We start from the raw sequence: 26,960 nt of genomic DNA on the forward strand, positions 1-26,960 counted from the left end.
CAACTTTCGACTGAACAAAAAAGTATCTAAATTCATAAATTTTTTCAATAAGACTATGTGCATTAATATGGACGACCTTAATACCCTTTTTGTGCTTAACAAGGATTCTATTGTCATTAAACTCCCAGCTATGGAACTATATATTTCAGTCTGGTCAAACATATTGAGGACCTTCTGGAAAGCGCCCTTTAGTAAAAATGGAAATTCAGAGATAAAGAGAAAGTTTCAAACTTTTGCCAATAGATATACAGATAAATATAAAAATAACATTTTAGGTGCGAATCTAGATGAAGCAGCAGAAGTTGTAGGCGATGTAGATAATGAAGAGAGGGGAAGAGCAGGTTGGGGTCTTGTACTCCCAGATCACGAGAGAGCGATAAATCATATTATCACCGCAGCGGACATGCACAAGGCCTCTGCGAGTGAAGACTGCTGGCAAAATTTTGACCACAGAAGAAATTTGTGTTGTTCTGGAAAATTTCGGTAACTTTGGGCGGCGGAGTGAGCTGCAGCGAAAAACAGAATTTTTTGTTGAGGATCTTCAGACCCTCTAGGAATGGAATTCCGTGATGAAATCATCATCTTGTCCCTGTCGGATCGTATCACGGCCACCTCAGCCTCCAGGCTCCCGAACCGCTCTCCCACCAGCTTTAGATCAGCTGCGATTCTGTCCAAACGAGTCATAAGCCACCGAGGATTCACTGCTCCGCATCTTGCGCAAGGTCAGTGATTTTAAAGTTTGCTCTTCGAGACGCAGCTGAGGTAACGGCGCATTAGATATACGCTCGTTGCTGATCCCGTTGCAGTTTTTGCAGATTTTGTTGCTTCGCATACGCTTGTTAGACGAAGCCATGGTTACAACGTGTGTGTAGGGCAAGTGTTTATGTAGAGGTGCAAAAGTTATTGAAAACAAGCCGGAAAACCGAATTCGAAGTCAGGCGTTTTTAATTGCTTTGAATCGTTTTTAAACTTTTCAAGGTCAGATTCACTATGTTCACAGTGAGAAAAGGAGATGGTTCAAATTTTGCACTGGAGCTTTACATTTTCCGGCCAAAGATACTATGTAAAAACTTGATTTTCTAGGGAGCTATTGAAAACACGTCCGATCACTGCGTTGCAATATAATATATTTGGTTCTACTGCATAAATTTGAAAAATTTTGTTTGTAAATTTTTTTAAATTAAAAAAAAAATTCACATGTTTGGAATTTGCTGTTCAAAACACATATAAAAACTGGAATAGTCCCGCTTATGTCAAAAAAAAAAAATTATGTTTTAGATTTGTTGTTACGTCGACTAGGTTTTCCCGAGGCAGATTTTTTTTAATTTGCAAAAGTTATTCAAGAATAAGTAAAAATTAAATTTTTAACGTAATTTTTTTTTGGCTATAACAATTGAACAAAAAAAATTTCAAAAATCGTACTCGGCCAAACATAGCAGATTGCCTTGTGAACAGTTAGAAAAATAAAATTAAAATCGGACTAGTTCTTCTATAAAAAGTTTTACTTGGCAGCTAAAAAAACACTACTTTCGGGAAATCGCGTTTAAAGGTTTAATATAGATGTATAACTTGATTGAAATAGGTACCTTACGGTTAGCAGGAACATGCGAAAAAATATTATTTCGACAAAATTCGTTTTGTCCGTCTTTATTAATTTATCACATTTTGTTTGAACTATTAGTACTGTTTAAGTATTTCCTCGTACTCAGAAATGAGAAATATCTAAATATTATCCTCAGTATAGCTTTGTGATTTAATGATGGATACACTTGTACAAAAGCTTTTTTTGATACTCCTTGCTGACTAAAGGCCAATAATTATTAATGAAGCCCCAAACGGTTATTTTAAATTGTGAGGAACGTGGGTTCCCCACAAATATATCATTATGAAGTTTTCATTCCATGTTATGTAAAAGCCAAAATCATGAAGTCCAGCTGTTTAGTTTCTATAAGAAAACCATGAATTATATAGTTAGGATAATTATTCGATAGGTTAGCAGCGCGCACATCTCTATCGAGACATAACCCACCCTTAAAATTGGCACGCATTCGGCCAATCCCCGAGAGTGGGCGAAAGACGATTTCAACGCGAGCTTCGATGGGGAATAACTAATGGAAAAGTACGCTTGCAAGTAGCGTGACTTCACTTCTTGCGCTGCGGCCGGTTGACAGTGGCCGGTTGGCACTGCATCGAAAGCTAGGACGTGGGGCAGAGCACAATAAAAAAAAATCATAGACGCAGAGACCAGCAGAAGACCGAGATTATGACCCGATCCGGCGAGGATAAAACTCGCCAGGAGAAAACTTGTGTGTGTGGAAGAGTAAGCAGGTGAGTGCGTTTTTTCAGTGGCCAAGTCATAAGAAGCGACTTATGGTCGTTGTGTGAGAAACTCTTTTACTGAAACAAGGTTTTGGAGCACTGCAGTAATAAGACTGTTTCAAACCAAAACTTCTGGTATCAAACAAAAACACCTCCTGACGAGGTAAAATTAATGTGACGATCGCACCATCAATTCAAAAACTTCTGATATCAGATTTTGTGACGACTGTAATATATTTTAACCAACAAAATTTTTTTTTTGTTCAACTATTTTTGTAATCGGCACAAAGCTTCTCAATAAAATCAGCCTTGTTACTTAATAACAAAGAAAAACTATTGAATAAAAATGAATTGAGACTACTACATTCTGTCGCTTCCATGTCGCTGAAGAACACGTGAGCGGACGTGTTTCGCGCGAGCTCCGGTAAAAGTTGAAGAAAGTGAATGTTTTAGAGACAAACAAAAAAAATATACAAACAAAAAAAAAAAAAATTGTGTATTACAAAATTTGCGAAAAGACGATAAATCAGAAATAAATAGTTATTCAACTCAAAAAATCAATTATATGATTAAAACATGTGCATAATTATTTTATAATAGTGCGACGAACCAATAAGCAGCGTCGAAGCTCCGCGCTCCGAAAAGACGGGTACTCCTCGTATATATCAAAAAAAGTCTACCAAGGGAATCTCGGCCCTACGGCGGAACCAGCATCCTAATCAGGAAACGCATCAAGCACCATTTTCTCCAAAGATTTGCAACTAACTACTTGCAGGCCACGTCTATCATTGTGCAGACAGGTAGAGGAAAACTTTCTATAGGCGCTGTATGAAGGACAACTCTTGGATTTTTACGACATACTTGGAAATCGCTTCATAGCTGCAGGAGACTATAATGCTAAACATACGCACTCGTGACTCCCAAAGGAAGACAATTGTATAATGCAATCATAAAACTGAGCAACGAATTGGACTATGTGTTCCCTGGTAGCCCCACATACTGGCAAAAAGAATTCCACGCAACATAATAAGCGCTAAAGCGCTTTCGGACCTTTCATCTGACCATTCGCCAGTGCTAGTAACTTTTCTTCAAAGCCCAGAAACCACCGACCACCCCACAAGCAAACCAACAGATCGCCATCCTCAAAACAACGTCTTTAGGAAGCCATACGCACACTAAACTGAGCCCTGAAGAAAGTAGCTGAATACGCACAACTACGAAACATCGAAAAACTTTCGCCAACCAATCAAAATATCCTCTGTGGAGGGCTCATCCAAATCTGAGCTCTCCAATCGAAACAGTCACTCCGATTAGAAATGCATCATGTAGCTGGACCCGCAGAGACGAAGATAGAGCCGAAACTATTGCTTCACATCTCCGAAGAGTCTTCCAGCCAAACTCTGGTCAATTTGTGTTACCACAAACCGAACCTAAAACTAATTCCATACCAACACTGTTTCAGCCAAAGAAGATCGCGTTAGTCATCGGGATCCGGGCGACCTTAAAACCCCAAAATTGATAATTGAACTTCCAAACTCTGCTATCGAGGTTAGTTGTTTGTTTTATATTTGGTGTTTTGCCGAATTTCCATCCACCTCTCTCACCGACTCTAACATCGATGCAGTAAAAGAATTTATTTCTGAAAATCATCATAGCAGCTTAAGAGAGTAGCACAATTCCTGAACATCTCTCACGAGTCAGTTCGTACCATTTGACTGATCGTTTGACGGCTGTTCCAGAAGAGCTTAATTTCCTGCAAAGAGAATACCGAAAGCAGGTGTCTGCCGACATGCTGGCAGGTGCTAATGTTTGTCAGTTACATCTTAATAAGAGACCGTATCAAACACCACTTTTACCAACGGTTTGCAAAAAATTATCTGCAAGCTACATCGATAAAATTACAGTTGGGCACCAGCAACCTTGCCATTGCCGCTGTCTACTGCCCACCCCGCTTTACAGTCTCAGAAGACCAATTCATGGACTTCTACAATTCACTTGGAGAGCGATTCATAGCAGCAGGTGATTACAACGCCAAGCACACACACTGGGGATCCCGCCTTGTTACCCCCAAAGGAAGGCAACTATATAATGCACTCATCAAAACATGCAACAAACTGGACTACGTTTCACCAGGCAGTCCTACATACTGGCCAACAGATCCTAGAAAACTACCTGATTTAATTGATTTTGCTGTGACAAAAAATATTTCCCGCAATCTAATATCTGCAAAATCGCTTTTGGATCTATCATCGGACCACTCACCAGTGCTAATAACTCTTCTTCAAAGCCCGGAATTAATCGAGCACCCTTGCAGGCTGACGTCGCATCGAACCAACTGGCTGAAGTTCAAAAAGTACGTAAGTTCCCACATCGAACTAACTCCACAGCTCAACTTCAAGGAGGACATCGACTGCTATGCCAATGCACTGGAGTCTGTACTCGTCGCAGCAGCCAAAGTCTCTACACCGCAAGGGGGGGATGGGCACACACACCAACACAAAACTAACCTTGAAATCGAACAGCTTGTTTTGGAGAAAAGACGTTTGAGGCGTGCTTGGCAAACCAGCAGATCGCCATCCTCAAAACATAGTCTTAAGGAAGCTGGTCGCAGACTTACCAGGGCTCTAAGGCACGAAGAAGAAAAAGCACAACGCCAGTACATTGAGAAACTTTCACCCACCAGCACCAAGCATCCCCTGTGGAGGGCCCACCCAAATCTAAGTGCGCCGGCCGAAACAGTAATTCCCGTAAGAGACTCTTCAGGCAGCTGGGCCAGAAGCGACAAAGACAGAGCCTGTACATTTGCTTCACACCTTCGAAATGTTTTTCAGCCAAACCCTGCAAATAATTCATTCACACTACCGTCGCCGCCAATTCGAGGTGGAACTGAGACGGCGCCAATTCTGTTCCAAACAAACGAAGTTGCAAAAGTCATCAGCGAGCGATTAAAAACAAAAAAGGCCCCAGGTGGTGATCTAATAACTCCTAAGATGCTAATTGAACTCCCAAACTGTGCAGTTGAGGTAATTTGTAAACTATTTAACGGGATTACACGACTTGGCTACTTCCCAAAAAAATGGAAAAAGTCGGTAATCATAATGATCCCAAAGCCAGGAAAAGATCACACAATACCTGCCTCATATAGACCGATAAGTTTACTCTCGTGTCTGTCAAAACTGTTCGAAAAATGCCTTTTGACACGCATAATCCCATATCTGGAAGAGCACAACATTATTCCGGCGCACCAATTTGGCTTTCGAGAAAGCCATGGAACAATAGAGCAAGTTAACAGATTAACAACAGAAATACGAACAGCATTCGAGTCTCGGGAATACTGCAGTGCGGTATTCCTTGACGTTGCGCAGGCTTTCGACCGAGTCTGGCTCGATGGCCTTATGCATAAAATCAGAACGTTACTACCGGAAAAACACTCACAGGATACTTGAATCGTACCTTTACAACAGAGCCTTCGCCGTGAGATGCAACACTACAATATCCGACGATTACACGATAGAGGCTGGAGTTCCTCAAGGTAGCGCCCTTGGTCCAACTCTATTTCTCCTTTACACCGCAGATATTCCCACGAACGAGCGGCTAACTACTTCTACATTCGCAGACGATACCGCGATCTTAAGTCGGTCCAAATGCCCAATTCAGGCAACAGCACAACTAGCTGATCATCTCGTTGTAGTGGAGAGGTGGTTATCAGACTGGCGTATAAAAATAAATGCGCAAAAGTGTAAACACATAACGTTTACTCTTAACAGACAAACGTGTCCCCCGCTAACTCTGAATAACACGCCACTTCCACAAGCTGACGATGTAACGTACCTTGGCGTCCACCTTGACAGAAGACTTACATGGCGGAGACATATCGAAGCTAAGAAAATTCATCTAAAACTAAAATCCAATAACCTCCATTGGCTCATAAACGCTCGCTCCCCCCTCTGCCTGGACTTCAAGGTTCTGCTCTACAATTCAACGCTTAAGCCAGTCTGGACTTACGGCTCCCAATTGTGGGGAAACGCGAGCAGCAGTAACATCGACATTATCCAGCGAGCACAATCAAAAATCCTGAGAACTATCACTGGGGCACCTTGGTATGTTCGGAACGACAACATCCACAGAGATCTGGGCATTCTACCCGTAAAAGATGAAATTTCAAAACAAAAGGCGTCCTACCACACCAAGCTAACTTCTCATCCAAACCAGCTCGCCAGGGGCCTAGCCAGGGTTTCCAACCGGACCCGATTGCAACGAAATGACCTTCCAGCTCAGCAATAGTTATTAGAGCCCTTACATCCCGCGTCAGTCAACTTGACTGTCAGATATAGCTTTTTAATTTAAGATTTTATATACTTATTGTTAGTCTCAATTCAGAGAAGATTCAATAAATAAAATGCATAAGTAAAAAAAAAAAAGAAAAAAAAAAAAGTTACAAAGCACTATGGTTTTTTTTTCGATTTTTTTTGGCATGAACTCTAATTTTAAACCTATTGAATTGAAATTTGGTTTGTATACATTTGGGGTACTATTTCATATAGCCGCCATATAACCCAGCTGCCCGATTTGTCCCAACTTTTTTGTTTATCAAGCTATTGATTTGATCTGGTTTTGTATACTTTTTTAAGCTCCTAAGATGGCCTACCAAGTTTGAAATGATTTGGGGCACTATTTCATATAGCTGCCATATAACCGGTCTGGCCGACACTTTTATATATTTAAATGAAAATTTTTTTTATTAAATGGAAAAAAAACAATTATCTAAGATCACATTTTAGTATTCATCTCCATTATTAGTGCTGCATTCTGAAAGTAAAGATACATTTTACAAAATTTTAAATAAGTGTGGTTATGTTACTTACTATAGAAGTTACTCAATTTTCAATTTGTATAAGTAAGGGAGATAAGTTGTTATTCTCCTCTGAAAGTTCCACGGCCATTAAGAAAGAATTTCAGACGAGAACCAGCGCTTTCGTAATCACATTTTGGGCGACCCACTTTATTTGCCAATGCAAGCTTTTCCAAAGCCATTTTGCGTGCTTTCCCTTAAATCTTTCTAGAGTTGAATTACCTTTAGGCAAGTGTTTATTTAAATAACTGACAAATCCTTTCACTTTTTCCTTAATCGATATTATGGTTTCGTTATCTAAATGTTTTTGTGCGATCACTCTCAATATGTGCTTTTGTACGGCGTCTCCTGAGCGATTGTTGTTGCTCCAAATGTCAACCAGTTCAGCACGTCTGAACACATATTGTATTAAAAAATTTTGATATTTTCGAAAACGTGTGGATTTGGACAAAAACGGTTAGTTTCTCATTAATCTGCACACTTTGGTTAATAGTTTCTCGTTTATAACTTTTTGCAACACTTTGCCATGCAAAAGTACTGATCCACGAACCACAACTACACTTGTTAAGCTCGTTCTAAAAATACACATAAACAAAACACGGTACGATTGGACATAACAACGACACAAACATTGGTAAACGTTAGTTTTGCATACATGGACAATCCATTTCCATTTATTCATCTAACTTTTTCGTAAACTTTTGCCACAACAAACGATCAAAGTCGCACAAGTTTTCGCGCCAATTTCATACAAAACAAATGGTACATAATCAGCTGACTTTAAAAGCTCGCCAGCAGAACAGTGCTGCTCCATATGTTAAAGTTAGATATTTTTTTATCTGTCGAGGGCGTTTAAAAATTGAAAATAAAAAAGAATTTAAAATACAAAAAAAAAATTTATTTATGCCAAAAAAAACGCAAAAAAAAACCATAGTGCAAAGGTCAAGATTGATGGGATTGACATGTTTGTCGAGTTAATGTTGTTCCTGATGATGACATGAAGTTTTACGCAACCTTAGGCACAACAATCTTAGACAACGTGGATATGATGGTAACCGGTCCGGTACTATAATTTCGCCAAGGGTTCGTTGTGTCTAAAAGGATACTAAGAGAGCAGCGGTCGACAACCAGATTATTCAAAGTTCTTGGGTGCAGCTAATTACCTAGTTTGAGAGCTTGTGCATGATAACCTCGGAGGACTGTAAGGCAGGTTCGGTAGTTGATTTGGCCCATTTGAATATTAAAGTACCGTCAGAAGTCGAGGAATACAAATCGAAAATAAATCTCACTTCGCCAGTACAGATGAAAATCTTGTTAACAGATGAGTGGCCTGTTTTTCAACATCCGAGACGTTTGGCATTTCGCCAGGGGTACTTGGAAATAAGAAGAATGGGAAATGATTGCCCGAGATCGGGAAATTGCAAGGTGGAGAGGTTTTCACATCCTTAGATTTCACTAATGGTTTCTTTTACGGGCCTTTTTCGGTAGAATCTCAAAAGTAAACATTGTTCGTATATCATTGGCCGTTCAAACTCTCCAGCAGTGTTTACCCGATTTATCATGGCAGTATTGCGTGGTCGTATAGATGGATGACGTGATAATTGCAAGTTAGTGTATTGAAGAGGGCGTGTAGGAATTGGAAAGAGTTTTGGAAGTGGCTTGCGTATAAATTGGAGTAAATTTCAGGGTTTTAAGCGAAAGGTTAATTTTCTCGGTTATGTAGTAGAGAATAGAAGTATCAACCCACGTGATGAAAAGACTGGAGCAGTACGTGATTTTCCCATTCCGCACGATAGAAAGGAAGTCCAAAGGTTTTTAGGATTGAAGTTGTATTTCCGTAGGTTTGTGGAAGGATATGCTATAATTGCCAACCATTCAAAAAGTTAAAGAAAGCGTTGGTCAGTGGACCAGTTCTGAAGTTTTATGATCATTCGCTTGCAACAGAAATTCATACCGATGCTTCAAATTTTGATTCGGAGCAGTCTTGCTTCAGCGAGATTCTGTATATGACTGTAAAGCCTTTACCATGATAATGAAAAATAAGAAGATTCCAGTAATAGTTTTGAGATGGACAATGTCCTTACGAAATAGAATACAGGTCCGGTCGATTGCGAGAAGCGAAGTATTCAGAGTTGGAAACCATCTTAGATATGAAGTAGAAAGGGTATGAAAAGGTGAAGAACCGTATTAAACAAATATAGTTGCGGAAATAATGAAGGCACTCGGGGGGAATCCAATGTCAGGAGGGCCGATTTTCGGATGCTGTAGTGAAGTAACAAAGACAACCAGAAGTGGTCTCACCTACGGATTCATTACCTATCCTTTTCTGTACTCGATAGTATTTAGATGAGCTCGATGGCGACGTGAAACCTTGTCGAAATGGCATTCGACACAAAGTGTTGGACTTTGAATCCATAGTGTTGTGGTTTTTCTTGGATGCATCTCTTGGTTGTCGCTGATCAGGTTGTCGCGGATGATTACCGACGTGATTTTTTCACCAGTTTTGATTGAGAGGGTATTAATGATATTGGGCAAAAGCCATTTGTATGGTCGGAGTTTCTCTTGGGGTTAGGGTAATGATGAAGTTAAATATAACAAAATATTTCATAAAGAAACCAATAAAAAGATAAGACTGACTTTAAAAAACAGTGACTTTCCAAATCACTTTACCAAAAAATTGAAAAAAAGACATTAAAACCATCCAGAATCCACACTAACCCACGATTATCGAAACGCCCAAAAAATTCAGAATGTTACAATAACGAAAAGGCAAAAATCATACTATCCAAATAACACCCTGTGACAAATGCTCTACAAAACAATCTCCAAAATGCAAACTTTCGACAAAAACAATGTTTTATATAAAATACCATGCAATGAAGACGACAATAAATAATGTAAAACAGTAGCAGCGAAAGTAGACTTCGATAATAATATTTCGATTGGTTGAAATGGTGGCCTGATGAATGGGTTCTCAGGCTGCATCTTTTGCTTATTAAATTTGGATTTGTCAAAGCTTTAATGCTGAATAATAGATTCTCATGCTAGACCCTTTGTTTAAAAGTTTATAATTTGATTATGTTTGCTGTCGTCGGTAAGGACGTGATTCTGTTTATAATAGGGGACTGTTGATAACAGGCGTGGGAAATGTTTATGTCTAATGTTATTTTTAATTGAGACACCATGACAGAACTTAAAAAACAGCAGTTATGACGCACTGTAAGACCATCGGCCACTTGTTAAACTTCAAAGTAGCAACAATCTTGGAAAAAGAAAGATAAAACTAAAAACGTTTTACCATAGAAATAATACATTTATTAAACACGCCTTAAAACAATAGACTGAACTATAACACACACGTTGAAAGCTTGGCGCCAGGGCTTGTTTCATCATTTTAATGGGGGATTCAAGCCTTGCAGGTGTTGGTAATAGTGATATGGGATTGTGGAACGGAAATAGATAGGTTTCTTTGAGGCTTTTGAAAATGTAACTGAAGTTTTCGTCAGCTCCATATTTGGCCCAACCTTTGCTTAATGTTTCGGCACTGCAAATGAAATAAGTTAGTAAACATTGTCGGTTTGTAATAACTTAATAAGGGATGATTATAATAAGCCTGCTAGGCGTTTAAGGAGTTAAAGAGATTTGGTACTTAAAAGCATGGAAGAGATGGACGAATTATCGGCAGTTTTAAAGAATTTCGCAAGAAGAGCATCTTGGTGATGTAAGCATCCTGCGGCCCACCTACTGTCGAGTTCCGTACAGTTTTTTTAAAAAAGTTCCCAGTTATACATATGTGGGATGGGGATATTTAGTAGACTTAGTTGCCCTCTATTCGTAATTGGTATGGGGACACACTGTTTTGAATTTCACAATAAATGCAATTGATGTCATCAGCCAGATTCGCAAGCCGCATTCCATCCCTTTTTATCAGGTTGATCTATCGCCATCACTCTCTTCCCTAAAGGCCCATGCCAAGAAATTGCGCAATAAGTCAGTCGGTTGCGAAGATTTGTCGAAGGAAGATCATAGTCTCCATAGAGTGCGAAAGTCGAGAAACTTAATTTGTTCAGTTTTAATTAAATAAACTCTTGTAAACTTTACCCGGAATAAATAAATAATAAATAATTTGTAATACCCTACAAATTATTGGGGGCTCGTCCGGGATATAAAACTCAAGAACAATTAAAACTACTGTGCGTTAACACATAAAGATCAAGACACGGCAGAGTGATGTGAAAGTAAATTAAAAAGTGAAAACATGAAGAAAATCTAAGTTGTTGCAGAAATTTTGACGATATAAAATTCAATGTGGCAAATTCTTTTCTTAAAACGCAATTAAAAGCTTGAGTGTGTGCGAACAGTGTGAATACACGGATTCACAGAGTGCAAAAGAAAATGCAAAAACTTGAATGTATGCGTGTGCGGAAGTAACAGTTAAAATACGCAGCAACCAAAAGATGATAAAATCGATGCAAAACTTCGAAGACGATTTGCTGAGCCTGTACAATTTTTTTGATGAGGCGATCGCAGGTGACGACGAACTAAGCGATTACCTGTACGAGGATCAAGCTAAGTAATCCTAGCAACGACGGCGAAGGATTCGCATTAAGAAGAGAACGTATTGGATAGTCAAATTCAATTGGGTGTGTAACGAAGACAAAAAAGAGCAGAGCTGTGACGACATCGTTGAAGAGAACGAGTTGCAGTAGAAGAGAACGAACTGGACTGGAGGAGCTGGCAAGAGGACAAGAAGAGAACATATTGGATAGTCAAATCCAATTGGGTGCGTAACGAAGACAAAAGAGCAGAGCTGTGACGACATCATTGAAGAGAACGAGTTGCAGTAGAAGAGAACGAACTGGACTGGAGGAGCTGGCAAGAGGACAAGAAGAGAACGTATTGGATAGTCAAATAAAATTGGGTGCGGTGAGCGACAGGAAGATTCAATATAAAATTCGTATTTGAAAATCTTTTGATTGAATTTGTTTAACGTAAATTAAATATTTTCTGTGTTAACTTGAATGTTGGAAAACCATTTGTAAACGGCTTAGACGCATTACCATGGATGCTAAAACGATCCTAGAAATGAATGTTCCCCTGCTTAGAGCAAAGTGTTCCGAGCTGGGATTGGAAACAAATGGGAGAAAGAGTGCTTTGCAGGATCGCTTGCTTGATCATTTTGGGGTGGATGTGGGCGGCGATGCAGATGAGGATGCTGTAAGCGTCAGTGGTTCATCAAATTACCAAGAAGCGATTCCACCAAGTAGCTCAAGATTTACTTTACGCGATATTCAGGACAGTGTGTCTTCGTTTTCGGGCTCCGAACAAGAGGACGTCAATCACTGGCTGTCCGAATTCGATGATGTGGCTATTGCGGTAGGCTGGGATAGTTTGCAGAAGTTTATTTATGCCAAACAGCTTCTGATTGGAGCAGCCAAGCTTTACATCAGAAGCATAAGCGGTGTTAGGGGTTGGAACGAGCTAAAAGAAGCATTGAAGGAAGAATTTGGGAAAAAATTATGTTCGGCGGAGATTCATAAGATATTGCGGCAGAGGCAGAAGCAGCAAAAAGAAACATGCATTGAATATCTTTACAGTCTTATGGAGATAAGCAAGCCGATTAAGCTCGATGAGGAAAGTTTTGTTTCATACTTCGTAGATGGTATACCAGATAGCAAAGTAAACAAGACAGGGCTGTATCGCGCAAAATCCATTAGGGAACTGAAAGACGAAATATATACTTACGAGAAGCTGAAGGGTAAGGGAAATATAAAAGAAAATGTTAACAAGGAAGCGGCAAATAAGCAGACTCAGGGTAATATTCAAAGAAAATGTTTTAAATGTAACAGCGAGGGCCACATTGCAAAAGACTGCAAGGGTGAAGTAGTTTGTTACAACTGCAACAAGAAAGGACACATTTCGAAACAATGTCAAGAGAATAAATCAAAAGCTTGCGTTAAGCATGAGCCGGCTAATGTGCTAGAAGTTAAAGCTGCGAAAGGCTTAATTTACAAAATGCTGAAAGTAAAGGACGTGACATTTGTAGCCATGATTGATTCAGGATGCGATTTGTGCTTGATTAGAGAGGACATTTTAGAAGTTTTGTCGGTCTGAAGCTTAAACCTGTAATTAAACACCTGAGAGGTATTGGCAAGGGCGAGTTGGTAACAATAGGATCTTTCGACGTCGACCTCGAATCAGACGATGTATGCTTTTCGGTGACTTTTCATGTGGCCAAACAGCATGAACTGGAGTATGCTGCGATTGTAGGAAACGATGTTCTGCAATCCGTCGACCTTATGTTCTCCTCAAATGGAGTCAAATTTATATCGAAAGAGAGAGAGTTCGCATCTACATTTAAAGGTATGTGTGTCACTAAGATCGTCGAGGAAACTTCTGTTTTAGACAAAGTTGACTTGTCTCACCTGGATAAGAGTCAAAAACTAAAGGTAGAGCAGCTTGTTACAGGGTATAAAAAAATCAATTGATTCACCTGTGAGCATGAAAATTGTTTTGGAAGACGACAATCCAGTTTATCAGCGCCCAAGACGCACATGGTATGAGAACAAGTGCTTTATTGAGAAGCAAGTGCAGGAATGGCTGGCAGATGGAATTGTTGTGACCAGCTCCTCAGAGTATGCATCACCAGTTGTACTTGTTGCAAAAAAGGACGGATCCAGAAGATTTTGCTGTGATTACCGACGACTAAATCAAAAATCAAGAAAGACAATTTTCCGATGAGTTTAATTGACGAAGTTCTCGACAGGTTGCAAGGATCAAAAATATTTACTACTCTCGACATGATGAACGGATTCTTTTATGTACCGATTGACGAACAATCCAGGAAGTTTACAGCCTTCGTGACGCATAACGGGCAGTACGAATTCACGCATGTGCCGTTTGGTATCTCAAACTCTCCTGCTGTATTCTGCCGATACCTAACAGCTACATTGAGGGATCTCATACAAAGTCAATCTATAGTAGTATACATGGACGACATAATCGTGCCAAGTAGGGACGAAAACGAGGGTCTGCTGGCGTTGAAAACAGTTTTGAAAGTAGCTTCAAAAGCTGGATTACGCATCAAATGGGAAAAAGCGCAAATTTTGAAGAGCAAGATCAATTTTCTAGGTTACACTATTGAGAACGGAACCATAGCACCAACTAACGAGAAAATAAAAGCGGTCGTCAATTTTCCAATTCCTCAAAGCAGACAAGCTTTGCAGCGTTACTTGGGTCTGACGTCTTACATGCGGAGATTTATAAAGGATTATGCCTTAGCAGCAAAACCATTGAGCGACTTGCTGCGAGAGAAAAATAGTAACAAAAACGACAGGAATTTAACGTTGACTGAAGGAGGCTTAGTTTCCTTCAACTCTCTGAAGCAACTGCTAGTATCAGCACCAGTACTCAAACTGTTCGATCCGCTAGAAGAAACCGAAGTGCATACAGATGCAAGCAAGTATGGCTTTGGCGGCGTTTTAATGCAAAAGGACTCAGAGGATCAACAGTTTCACACAATAGAATTCATGAGTCGAAAGACGAATGCTTCTGAGGAAAAGTACAGTTCCTACGAGCTTGAGGTTTTAGCGATTGTAAACGCGCTGAAAAAGTGGAGAGTCTACCTGCTCGGAAAACGATTTACAGTGATCACCGACTGCAACGCTTTTGCAATGACGATTAAAAAAGACGACCTGCCACCGCGAGTTGCAAGATGGGCCATGTCATTGCAAGAATTCGAGTGGAGCACAGAGCTGGAACCAAAATGAGGCACGTGGATGCATTAAGCCGATTGTCATGTTTTTTAAACACAGACTCCACAAAGTCACGATTGTTAAAGGCACATAACAACGACAACTGGATTAGAGCTGTTAAATCCGTATTGAGCAGCAATGACGTATATGAAGACTTCTTTTTAAAGAATAATATTCTTTACAAAGACACAGTAAACGAATTACTGGTTGTTCCTGACTCAATGGAAGAGGAAATCATAAGCATTGCACATAAGGAGGGACACTTCGGTATCAAAAAGACTCGTGATATTTTAGAAAAGAGTTATTATATCCCTGGAATCCAGCCAAAAGTCGAAAGAGTAGTCAAAGGATGCGTCGAATGCCTGATCATTGAATCCAAGCGAGGAAAAAAAAAGGGATTGCTCAATCCCATTGACAAGGCTCAAGAACCTCTTGGAACGTATCATATCGACCACGTTGGACCTTTAACTGATACAAAGAAGATATATTATCATATTTTGGCGGTCGTTGATGGATTTTCCAAATTTGTTTGGCTTTATCCAATAAAATCGACGGGATTAGAAGAAGTTTTGGAAAAGCTTGAAAAGCAAGCAGCAGTCTTCGGCAATCCTCGCCGAATTGTTACTGACAAGGGAACTGCATTCACTTCTAGACTGTTTAAAGAGTACTGCAGCCGCGAAGGAATTCAACAACTTCACATCACCACCGGCATGCCTAGAGGTAACGGTCAAGTGGAAAGAATCCACAAAATTGTCATACCCATGTTGAGCAAGATGTGCCAAGAAAATCCTGCCAATTGGTATCGCCACGTAGACAGAGTTCAACAAATAATAAACAGCAGTCCACCTCGAACTACCAAGTATAGTCCTTTTAAAATTTTGACTGGACTGGATATGCGGGAAAAAGACGATGATTTGATAAAACTATTTGAAGACTTAGGTATAGAAGAGTTAAATGACGAGCGAGAAGAGATACGTGAAAAAGCTCAGGAAAACATAGAAAAAGTGCAGCAAGAGAACAGAAAGAACTTTAATGAGAAAGTCGTAAAACTTAATTTGTTCAGTTTTAATTAAATAAACTCTTGTAAACTTTACCCGGAATAAATAAATAATAACTAATTTGTAATACCCTACACATATTTATAATAAAGATTTGAACTATGTGATCAAGTTTTTTTGTGGAGCAAAGGAAATTTGAATTTATAAATATCTGCGATTGGGGAACGTGTTATTCTCTGAGTATTGCTACTCCGTGTTCTTCTTAAGTTATTCAAATAAGGAGATACGTTTATCTCATAAATGCATAAAACGTCAGAACAGATTTCTCTAAAACTAGTTGTAGTTCGTGATAGTTGTTACAAAAATATTGAAGACTCTGATAAGATCTGTGGATAGTTTAAAAAGAAATAATGGGAGCTTACTTGGTGCCATTCAGCCATTGGGGTGATGGACTCGGATGAGATAGATTTAAGGTTGTTTAAGTAGTTTTCGGCTTCAAGTCAATAAAACCTTTTTTCTTGGCCCTTGCTTATGCTAGAATAGTTTCAAAAAGGCTTAAGCTCTGAGTGTTGACTTGGAACACTTCGTAATTGCTAAATAGAGGATGATGAGTGATTTTTGTCAATGTATTCGTTTGTTTTATCTTCGGGGGTGTTGAAAGTGCGATTTCTATTAAAATTTCAGTTTTACGATTTTTGGCTTGAGAAGGGGTGAGTAGGAAGCATGCAGTAATAGAGAGACTGTGGAGAAGACTTATTTCATTTTTATTTTGAGGTAGACTCTTTGTATACGGTTAAGAGAAATTAATTCTTGCTTAAGCAGCGTTAACTTCTCCAAACTGAGAAAAGTAGTCGTTTTCGTTGCTTAACAACTTTCAAAAACATTCATGCATTGTTATATACCAAAAGTTAAGGAATCTCAAGTGCTATAAACGTAAAAAAAAATAAAAAAAATAGCCTCTAACAATTTTAAAAAATTTGTAAATATTAAAAAAAATAAATAAATTAAAAATTTTTAAACTTTTTAATTTTACCAATTATGTTAAAACTTCGTCATTAGCATTTGACAATTAATTTTTAATGGCATATATCATTTATCTGTAGCTTTACTAGTTAAGAAGTTAAAGGCGTGCAAAGTTTAGATATTTTTAGCGATTTCCCGCTAAAAAAGCTAGTTCTTTAAATAGTCGTAAAACAAACGTTTTTTGTACCGACCTGCCCAACACAAAAAAAAATTATTCCAGAATTCTAACACAAGTTCTTAAATTTTTTGAAACTGACGAACGACGAGGAAAACATTTGTATTTTTTAAATATACCAAAAAAGGATTTGTTGAATAACTTTTGAACGGAGCATCTGACTCAAGCTAATTTTGAGTCGTTCGACGCGTATTTTAAACTTAATTTAAAATGTGTTTAAGTGTAAAATTTTGCCAAGCCAAGCTCAAAAACTACACCTAAAAAATGTTTAGTATTTCACTTTCACCTCCTTCCTCCGGAACCAATCAATTTTCCTAATGTCTTGGTATGCAATTCTTATTCATTTAGCGATACCTTTCGAATGGTGTATTACTGATTTCTATCATAAGAACAATTATATTGAGCAATTAGTCAGGGAAAAGCGCCGTCTCCGCCGAGACTGGCAAGCCAGCAGGTCACAATCTGCACACGAAAAACTATTAGCTACCACACGCAAGCTTTATAGAATACTGAGGCAAGAAGAAAAGCAGGCTTAAGAAACTTTTATTCAAAAATTTCCACATACGAACACAAGATTGCCGCTTTGGAAAGCTTATCCAGCTGTTTCCAGCTGAAACACCATTGCGAAACCAAGATCGCTCTTGGTCTAACAACTATGCAGAAAAAGCGAACCCTTTCGCAAAACACTTTTACAACATTTTTAAGCCAAAATGTAGCTGCAGGCGCGTTCATAAAACAAAAACCATACTCTGAAAAAGTAAATATTAATATGTCTTTATATTAACTTATTGTACCGAATTGTTCCAATGGGACTACTTATGTTATAGACCTCAAATTTTAATTACATTAAAACCGTATTTCTAAAATCACCAAAAATGTCTCAGAGTTGATAAACAACAAAGTTATATTTTATTTCCCTTTATATATATGATTTAGTAACTGACATCATATTGAACTTTTGGCAAAGTTTCAACCAAATAGTTTTGAATCTGATGGAATGTCTTTGCCTTTAAGGACATCTATAAAGTTTTGGTAAAATTATAACTTATTAATCTCAATGTAAATTCAAGTTGCTTCCCAAGCCCAATCTATTGCATTTCAACTCATTTCACCTACAATTGCAACGGTCAGAATGGCTCGCATCGGTCTTTCTTGGCTAGTTTACATCCACTATTTGCTGCTGTTTTTAATTATTTTAATTTCGAAAAAATCTTACTGAGTCGAGATGACAAGGAGCATCGATTCTATGCTGCTTCTGAACTTGGACCTCTCTTAGTTTGGCCTGTTATTTTTTTTCAACTTTGCGTGTTGTTAATGAATAACGAATACAAATTTGTACAACGTTCCATTTTTTTTTTTTTGAGTTAACCGTTTTTTAATAACAAGAATGGAAGCAAACTTTGGCAAGCCGTAGTTTATATACCTTTGCAGCTATTCCAAAAATTAAATGTCTTTAAAGGCAACAATATTCGATTTTTATGATTTTTTAATACCTGAAAATGATAAATGATTTAAAGTTTAGATTTTGTTTTATTTCACAATAAGCAATTTCGTCAGCGATGTTTAATCTTTGATTAGTGACCGTAGTATTGAGTTACTGCCTTGGCCATCTGTTATAACTTGGGGAAAACGTATTTACATTATAACCGTTAATTTCACTATAACCCTTTTTTATTATTTTTATATTATTATTTACATGTAATGAAAGTTTTCAGCAACGTCGAGTATAGAAATTTATAACCAACTATGACCTCCAGTATTTCACGATTTATATATTATACAATATCAAATAGGGAAATACACGCCCAAACACTTGTCCCATGATGCAAATGCATATAAGTTTCGTACATTTTCCGAATTTACATTCATATACACAATGCACCTAACTTTCACACACTTTAACGACAAAAGCTGCATCTAAGCTCAAGAGCCATAAGTGTATGGCAACTCCATAATTGCAAAACTTCAAAGCTAGTCCTTTCTGAAACCGGGTTCGCTCCCTAGGGAGTGCTAATGTGATGAAAGTTACTAAAAATGTTGTGTTATGAAAATTTAAAACCAACTATGCAACAATAGATAAAAAAGACTATTGTAACTTAATCTTTTGTTTTGGTTTAACGTTGTTCAATTAAAAATCATAAGCATTTTCGTATTTATTAGATCGAAATTTTTATTTCTGATGTGTTTATTGACACAAATTGACATTTAATATATGTATTAGGAGTTTTATGTATTGTAGAACGTTCAGTTTTTCACTAAATTTAGGGTCAGAATGAAGGCTGCGAATCTGTCGAGTAAGAACCAATTGTTTGATGTAACGGGTGTGCTTGAAGTTTTTCTCTGATTGAACACGAATGTCTTGAAGTGGGGTCTTTTTTATGGTACACTGGTTTTCGGATCTTCGTATTAATGTATATACATCAGGTATTATGCCTACACAGGTATTTTTTATTTCAGCGTGTAGAATGGGAACATTTAAAAAAGTGTAACTAATGCTTAAATTTTCGCCACAAAATTTGATATTAGATATTTTGTATGCTGAAGGTGCTATCGTCACGACTTTCTTACCTCGTTAAGAGGTTTTTTTGTTTGATATCAGAAGCTATTGTCTAAAATATAGTCAAAGTACCCCAATATTATACCGATTATTTTTACAAAAAAAAATTTACATATACTTCAGTACTAATTTTGTTTTAACAAACGACGTTTGACAAGACTTTAAAGCTTTACTAAGAAGAAAGGAAGCTAACTTCGGCAAGTACAAGCCTATATATACTTTAGTATTCATAAGTTTATTTATTTTAACAAAATAAGTTTGGAAATATTTTATAGCTTAACCAACTAGAAAGGAAGAAAGCTTTAGCAAGCCGAAACCCTTGTAGCAATTCCAAAAATTAAATAATTTTTAAAACAACGTAAATCCGATTTTTAAGAACCGTAATTCTGATACATTTAATTTGTATCGAAGTATATTTAACCACCTCATCTGGCTGGACCTCTTAAGCGAAGGAAGGCGCACCGTATCCTCAAACGTCTGGCCCCAAACAACATCACCGGTGACCAGACCTTGAATGAGGATTTCACAAAAAGGCGAAAAGGCGGTTATACCCGATTTTGACGCCAGCAAGACCCATGTTGACAATAAACGGGTTCGGTCGATGGTGGTGGCACAACCAGCCAGCAAAGGCCAGAACTACCAACCGGGGAACATGGTCGAAGTCCTTCAAAAAGGTGGTGAAGGACTGGAAGACCAGGTGATAGCATTTGCGTAAGACGTAGTAATCCTTATTCAAGGTAAATACCCAGAAACACTCAGTAACCTTATAATAGCAGCCCTGTCATTTGGGGTTAACCCAAGTAAAACGGAGATGCTACTATTCACCAGAAAGTAAAAGGTTCCAGAACTAACCCCACCCATTCTAAACTATACTTGCTTAACCTTCGCAAAAAAACAAATACCTTGGCTTTATACTATACAGGAAACTTTTCTGGATAGAAAACATAGCAGACTATAAACGGAAAGCGGCCACATCTTTTTTTCAAAAAAAAGCAAAAAAGCTATTGGACGTAGGTGAATATTCTCTTCTTCTTTCGTACACTGACTTTATACAGCAACAGACCAGTTCTTCTGTATGATATCATTGTTTGGTGGAACTCCCTAGAAAAGAAGAACAATTTAACGAAACTACAGAAAATCCAAGGAAGCTCCAAGCTCTGAATTCTAAACCTTGAACCCATAGACCTGCTTGCCAAAGAGCACGAGGCGGCAACCTCCCTGAGACTGCGCGAAGCGAGGGCTTGGTTATCAGGACCAACGGGACACTCTACTACCCTAAGAACTTTTACCAACTTACCCAACACAACTGATTACGTCACCAAACTCTTTCACTTCTCTTAACTATACAAGGTTTTCATCCCGTCACTTTCAGATAGGAATAATCTTCCGCATTAAGTGGAGAATGCCATTAACATCTACACTGACGGATCCAATCTGAATAACCAAACGGGAAGTGGTGTCTACTCTCCTGGACTTGACATCCAGAACTCCTTTCGTCTACCTAACCACTGCAGTGTATAACAGGCGGAGGTCAAGAATACAAGACGCTATGACTCACCTGGACCTAACACTTATTTATACCAGATAGATTATACCTATTATCAGGTAGTCAAGCAGCACTGTTTCCCCTTGACTCCTTTAAAACCACTTCAGCAACCATCTCTGAGTGCCGCAATTCTCTTAATCCACCTCAGAATCCACCTATTTTGGGTGCCTGCTCACCGCGACATTGTAGGCAATTGCGTAGCTGACGAGCTGGCTAGACAAGGGTATCTTCCCGAGAAGGCCATGCTGGGCATGCTAATTACCACTTGTTAGCTAATCTTGAAAGAAATTGTTAGCAAATCGTTTCTGATAGCAGATGGCACTTAATCACCACCTGCAAACAAACAAAGCTTAATTGGCACACACGTAACGCCAAAAGAACAAAGGCACTCATCCAGCGCACCAGGAAGGACATGTCCATTCTAATCGGTTCACTAACAGTACACTACCTAGGCAACCATGCACGAAGGCTTAGAGTCTAAAACCACGACTTCTGCCGTAGCTGCAAGCAGATAGACGAGAAGGAAACCGTAGAAAACCTTGTGTGTCTGTGTCCTGCGCACAACCACAAAAGATTCTTACACCTTCCTAGCTATACCTTTCCCAACCTTGTGGCTATACCAACAATCAAACTGGCCAATCTTCCATGATCGTGAATCATACCAGATGCTTTGAGAAGACAAACAATCTTAATTACTGACCTCAGAGCTTAAATGGCATCGCAAAGGGCCCATGCGGCCTAGATGCCGAGACGAACACAGTTCGACCCCTTCCATACCTAACCTAAACTAACCTTGTATTTATTTGGTAAGTTACCAGCGCACTCATCACTAACAACTCCCGACTAACCACACACGCAAACGATACGAAACCCACCCTTAAAATTGGCACTTGCTAGGCCAATCCCCGAGAGTGAGCAAGAGTACTATATGATCACAAGTTTCCGTGATGAAACTAAGGGAAAAAAGTAAGAGCTTGCACAGACGGCACTTCTTGCGCAGCGGCTGAGTGGCTCTGATCGTAGTGTGAAAAAAACGGAACTTTCCTGGAGAGCGGCCAGTTGGCACTGTCCCAGCGACGCCACGAAGACCAAGACCAGCAGTAGGACAAGCAGTAACCAGAGGCTCCAAGGAGACCAAGACCAGCAGTAGGACAAGCGGTAAAGAGTGACCTCATGAGGACCAGGACGGAATTTTCATGTCATGTGCACGTGTTTGTAATTTTTCTCGACGCGGTATCAGGCTCATGTTAGGATAGATCGCCACCCATGTATGCGCCGTAGCTAAATAATTTAAGAGAAAGCTTTGTCTGTTAATAAAGAACTGAAATCCCATCTTAATATTTATTAATATTTTGGAGGTCGGAAATATTTTGACCATACGTCCCGCCAGTGCGCTTGCAAACGTCCGCCACCGGTTGTTGATGGCTCGTTAGTTAGTTTTCCCGGCGACTGACAACTAACACCTATCGTCAGCTCCCCATTCGTCCAAGCCATATCCCATCAGCTTATACATTTCCTGTAAAGTGACCCTGGCTAGACTGAGTCGACCCCAGCCTCAGCACTTCCTTAAGCCTAGTACTCAGGTCGACGAAATCCCTGGGCCAGCTATGAGAGAGAGCGAGAGGCAAATAACCTTTTCTCACCTCGGTACTCTGATAGACGAAAAAGTAACAGAAAATTGCAAAGCGTTTCCAGATTTCTATGGTTTAATGTACGCCAGGCCCCTGCATAAATAACATATAACTAAAGCCTATTATACAGATCAACGAACAGTTACGCCAGCGTAAAAAGTTTATTCTTTCTAGTGTGAACGAAGCTTGTTGACAAACGGAAAACATTTCAACAGGCCATCAATTTTGTTTATGTTTTAATGAGCCACTGTTCAGATCAACAATCTTTGATCTGAATTGAGAGGATCTAGGATAATATTGATTACCTGACAAATTATTATTATTCAAATTTGTAATCCAGTGTAGTTATTGGGCTTTTTGTTTGTGTTTCGGTCATATATATCGGTAGACACAAAATAAGCTTATATGTAGGCAATGTTGTTCGACAGATGCCGCCATTTAGACCCCGATTGTCATGTGGGTGAATATTTAGTTTTAAATATTGCTAGCTGAGTAACGGCTGTTCAATAGTCAAGGAGCTCGACTATAAAGTTCTTTCTTGTTTTGATTATATTGAAAAAAATATATTGAAGATTTTCTGAGACAGCTTTTGGAGGGAAGGTCACTCCAAAAGCTGTCTCAGAAAATCCAACAAATTAAACCGTGCAGAAATTTCAAAGTGAACTACGATTTAAGGCCAAATATAACATAAATTATTACTTATTTTTATTTCCCCAAAAAACAAGTTTAATTTTAACAAGAAATAACGCAATAGTCGAGCTCCCCGACAATTATATACCCGTTACTTAACAAACAAGCTTCAAACCAAATATACCCCCACAAAACAGTCGGGACTAGGTTGCGCCCCACAAAAAGCTAAGATCGTGCAGGACCCCCACCATCTGTTAACAGTTTTTTAGTTCTGTCTCTCTACATCAGCGATCACCACGGCCATATCTAATGAGCAAAGGATATGGTTTTGGCAGTAGAGCAGCATCCGAGCAGCGGCAGAGTACTTAACTCAATATATATATATATTATATATACATAAAAATAAATGCTCTACTTTAAAAATGTTTGTGTCTACCGATAGATATGACCGAAACACACACACACAGTCCTATAATTATGGTCTAGCATGTCTCAGAGTGACGTCACAGACTTTGCCTATATGTGGGCGTAAGAGTGGGCTTGGCCCCGATTTAAAATAAAGTTGCGCTACGTAAAAATTACTAGAATCTGCATGTTAAATCCCAAATAGGTCTTATAGTTTGTAGTCTTTATAGTTTTTGAGATCTCGACATTCATGCGAACAGAAAGACGATCTTGGCTAGATTGACTCGGCTATTGATACTGAGCAAGAATATATTTACTTTATAGGGTCGGAAACGCTTCTACTTGTAACATACTTACTAGATTTTGGAAAAACATTGCAAATAACATTTATACACCTTTTGTACCTTATTGAAAGTTTAGTAAAAGTAATTCTTAATTTCTTTAGTTTTAAATAAACAAATTACAAAGCGTAAAATTTTTGGATGATTATGGTAATGGTATTTACTTTGACTGTTATTAAAACAAAAACAAAAAAACAAGGCAAAAAACTCTGATATCAAATAACGTGACGAAAATGGTTGTAGAGGGTTTTTCAATAGGTGCGCTTCAACTGTTTTCTGATAGGGACGGCGAACGATGCCATGTTTTTCCTTGTTCTTTTGACATATGAAACTTCATTAGTATATATTTCATCATGGAACGCTACACACTTGAACAGCGATTGCAAATTGTGCAAATTTTTTATCAAAATAATCGCTCTGTTGCTGCTACTTTTAGAGCATTACGGCATTTTACGGTCCATTTAACAAGCCAGCCCGTTCGACAATCGACCGTCTAGTGGCAAAATTTGAGTCTACGTTTTCGCTACATAATGTTCCGGTGCCCGTGAGAGCAAGAAGTGCTCGAAGTGATGCTCAACAGGACGGGGCCACATGCCACACAGCACACGCTACAATCGCAATATTGAAAACTAAGTTCTATGACCGTGTTATTTAGCGAAATGGACCGGTCGTGGGATTTGACACCTCTAGACTATTTTCTTTGGGGTTACGTGAAGTCATTGGTCTATGCCAATAAGCCGGCGACGTTGCAAGAGCTCAGAGCCAATATTGAACGCGAAAATGCTGGAATTTCGACCGATTTTTGCGAAAAAGTGGTTGAAAATTGGGTTCAACGATTGGACTTCGTGAAACGTGCACGCGGTGGCCATGCGAAAGAAATCGAGTTTCATAATTAAATGTATATGTTCAAATTCGATAATAAAAAAAAAAGTTAGTTAAAAAGTCAAACCGTTTGTGTTTTATTAAAAAAAAAAGTTGAAGCGCTCCTATTAAAAACCCTTTACATTTTTCTGTTTAATCTTAGTTTTTTTTTAATTATATTAATTTTTGCAATTTTTTTTTAATTTGTAAAAAACTATTTTAAACTCTTGACGGCATTAAGTCTACTAAGAAATTGGTATTCAGAAATTTTTGTCTCCATTGATTGGAAATACAAATTATAACTTTTTAATAAATTTATTAATATTTTACAAGTTTAAAATTTACCTTGTTATACAGCTTATACTTGTATTCTGTTATGTTTCGGCAGTTAGGAAATTTTCCGGACATTCCGGATATAACTATATCATCGCCGTCAGTGTCAGGAAACGATCTAGAATATTTCTTATTTTTTTTAAATTCCATTTTTGTACAAACAGTGAGGATAATTTTTTAAACAATTTTGTTGTTTGTAATTTATGTTTAAGTTGTTTGAAGATAATAACGTTAAATGATGAACACGACAAAAATTAAGAAATATCTTGAGCTTCCCTCTGAAGACTAAATAAATAGAAAAACGTATAAGCGAATTGCGAAACAATTTGCAACTAGGCATCCAAAATCAGTAAGCGTTCTTTTATACGTGCTGATCCATTATCAATTCCAAAAAAAATGGTAAGTACTTGACCACAAACACTTCAAAGTAATTAAAGTCGGTGAATTGTATAAATAGGCTGGCTCATGTAAATTTAGGAAACGTTTAATTTACAAGCCCTGCCTACTGGCATGCTTAATGAAGTGAATCGATTCTTCAATGAACAAAAACTTATATGGATGGCATGCGCGGATTCTAAAGAATACGTGTTGTATTGTATTGGGGCTGAAAACACTAAATTGTTTATATTTAACGAAAAAATTATACGACCCTGGTATCCAAGAAAATGTACATTAAGAAAACGTTTCATTTACAAACCATAGTTACTGGTAAGCTCAATGTAGTGAGTTCTTTAATAACACTGTACAACATTTTTAAGGTCTTCGATCCTGAAACAAATTTTAAAAGTTGCTGCTGAAAGTACTTGTAAAAACTAGACACTCAGCATTATTACATTTGACCAATTGGTACAGGCTTAGATTTTATGCTATTATCCATTTTGTTGCTAAAACTGGCAATTGGAAACATTATTTGAAATTTTGATACAGCTTTATCTTGCAAGCCGAGAGAAATATTTATTTTGGTTTCTTTAGCAAACTTGTAGGCATTGAAGGGGAGAAAAAAATGCGGAACTAACGTACCGGAAACAATTCCATCTTGTGCCCCAACATCGCAGGTGGTATATAAGTCGGAACGAGCCGGATCGGACGACTATAGCTTATAGCTCCCATAGGAACAATCGGAAAAATAAATGAAATAAATTATAATTTTGCGGTTTTTTTAATTTTTTTTTAGTTCTTCGGTTTAAATTTCATCAAAATCGGACGACTATAACATAAAGCTCTAATTAAAACAATAAAAATAAAAAAAAAAATTAAAAATTTTAACTCTTCTATTTTGTATTTTTTTTTTTTTAATTCTTTTGATTATTTAATTATTTGACAGTTTAGAATAACGCTTTTAATTTTATTAAAATCGGAAAACGGTATCATATAGCTGCCATAGGAACTCAAATAATTGATCTGCAAATCATCATAGCTTCAATGCTTTTAAACATACACGCAAGTAAATCATAATTTTATTGTCTTCAAGAATATTTAATAGCTGCAAGGGTATATGAACTTCGGCTTGCCGAAGTTTTAAGTCTATAATAAAA

General features: G+C 38.1%; 1 protein-coding gene across 1 annotated transcript in view; it reads right to left on the minus strand.

Annotated features, from left to right (window-relative positions):
* The window catches only part of LOC128265771 (fatty acid synthase), a 72,761-nt gene extending 47,029 nt beyond the window's left edge, over nt 1-25,732 (minus strand). Inside the window, 1 exon segment of the mRNA XM_053001978.1 lies at nt 25,438-25,732. Within this exon segment, the coding sequence (XP_052857938.1) occupies nt 25,438-25,575 (138 nt within the window). The 5' untranslated portion in view covers nt 25,576-25,732.
* Nucleotides 25,733-26,960: the final 1,228 nt, after the last annotated feature.

The sequence above is a fragment of the Drosophila gunungcola genome, unplaced genomic scaffold, assembly GCF_025200985.1.
Source record: "Drosophila gunungcola strain Sukarami unplaced genomic scaffold, Dgunungcola_SK_2 000154F, whole genome shotgun sequence".
Lineage (NCBI taxonomy): Eukaryota > Metazoa > Arthropoda > Insecta > Diptera > Drosophilidae > Drosophila > Drosophila gunungcola.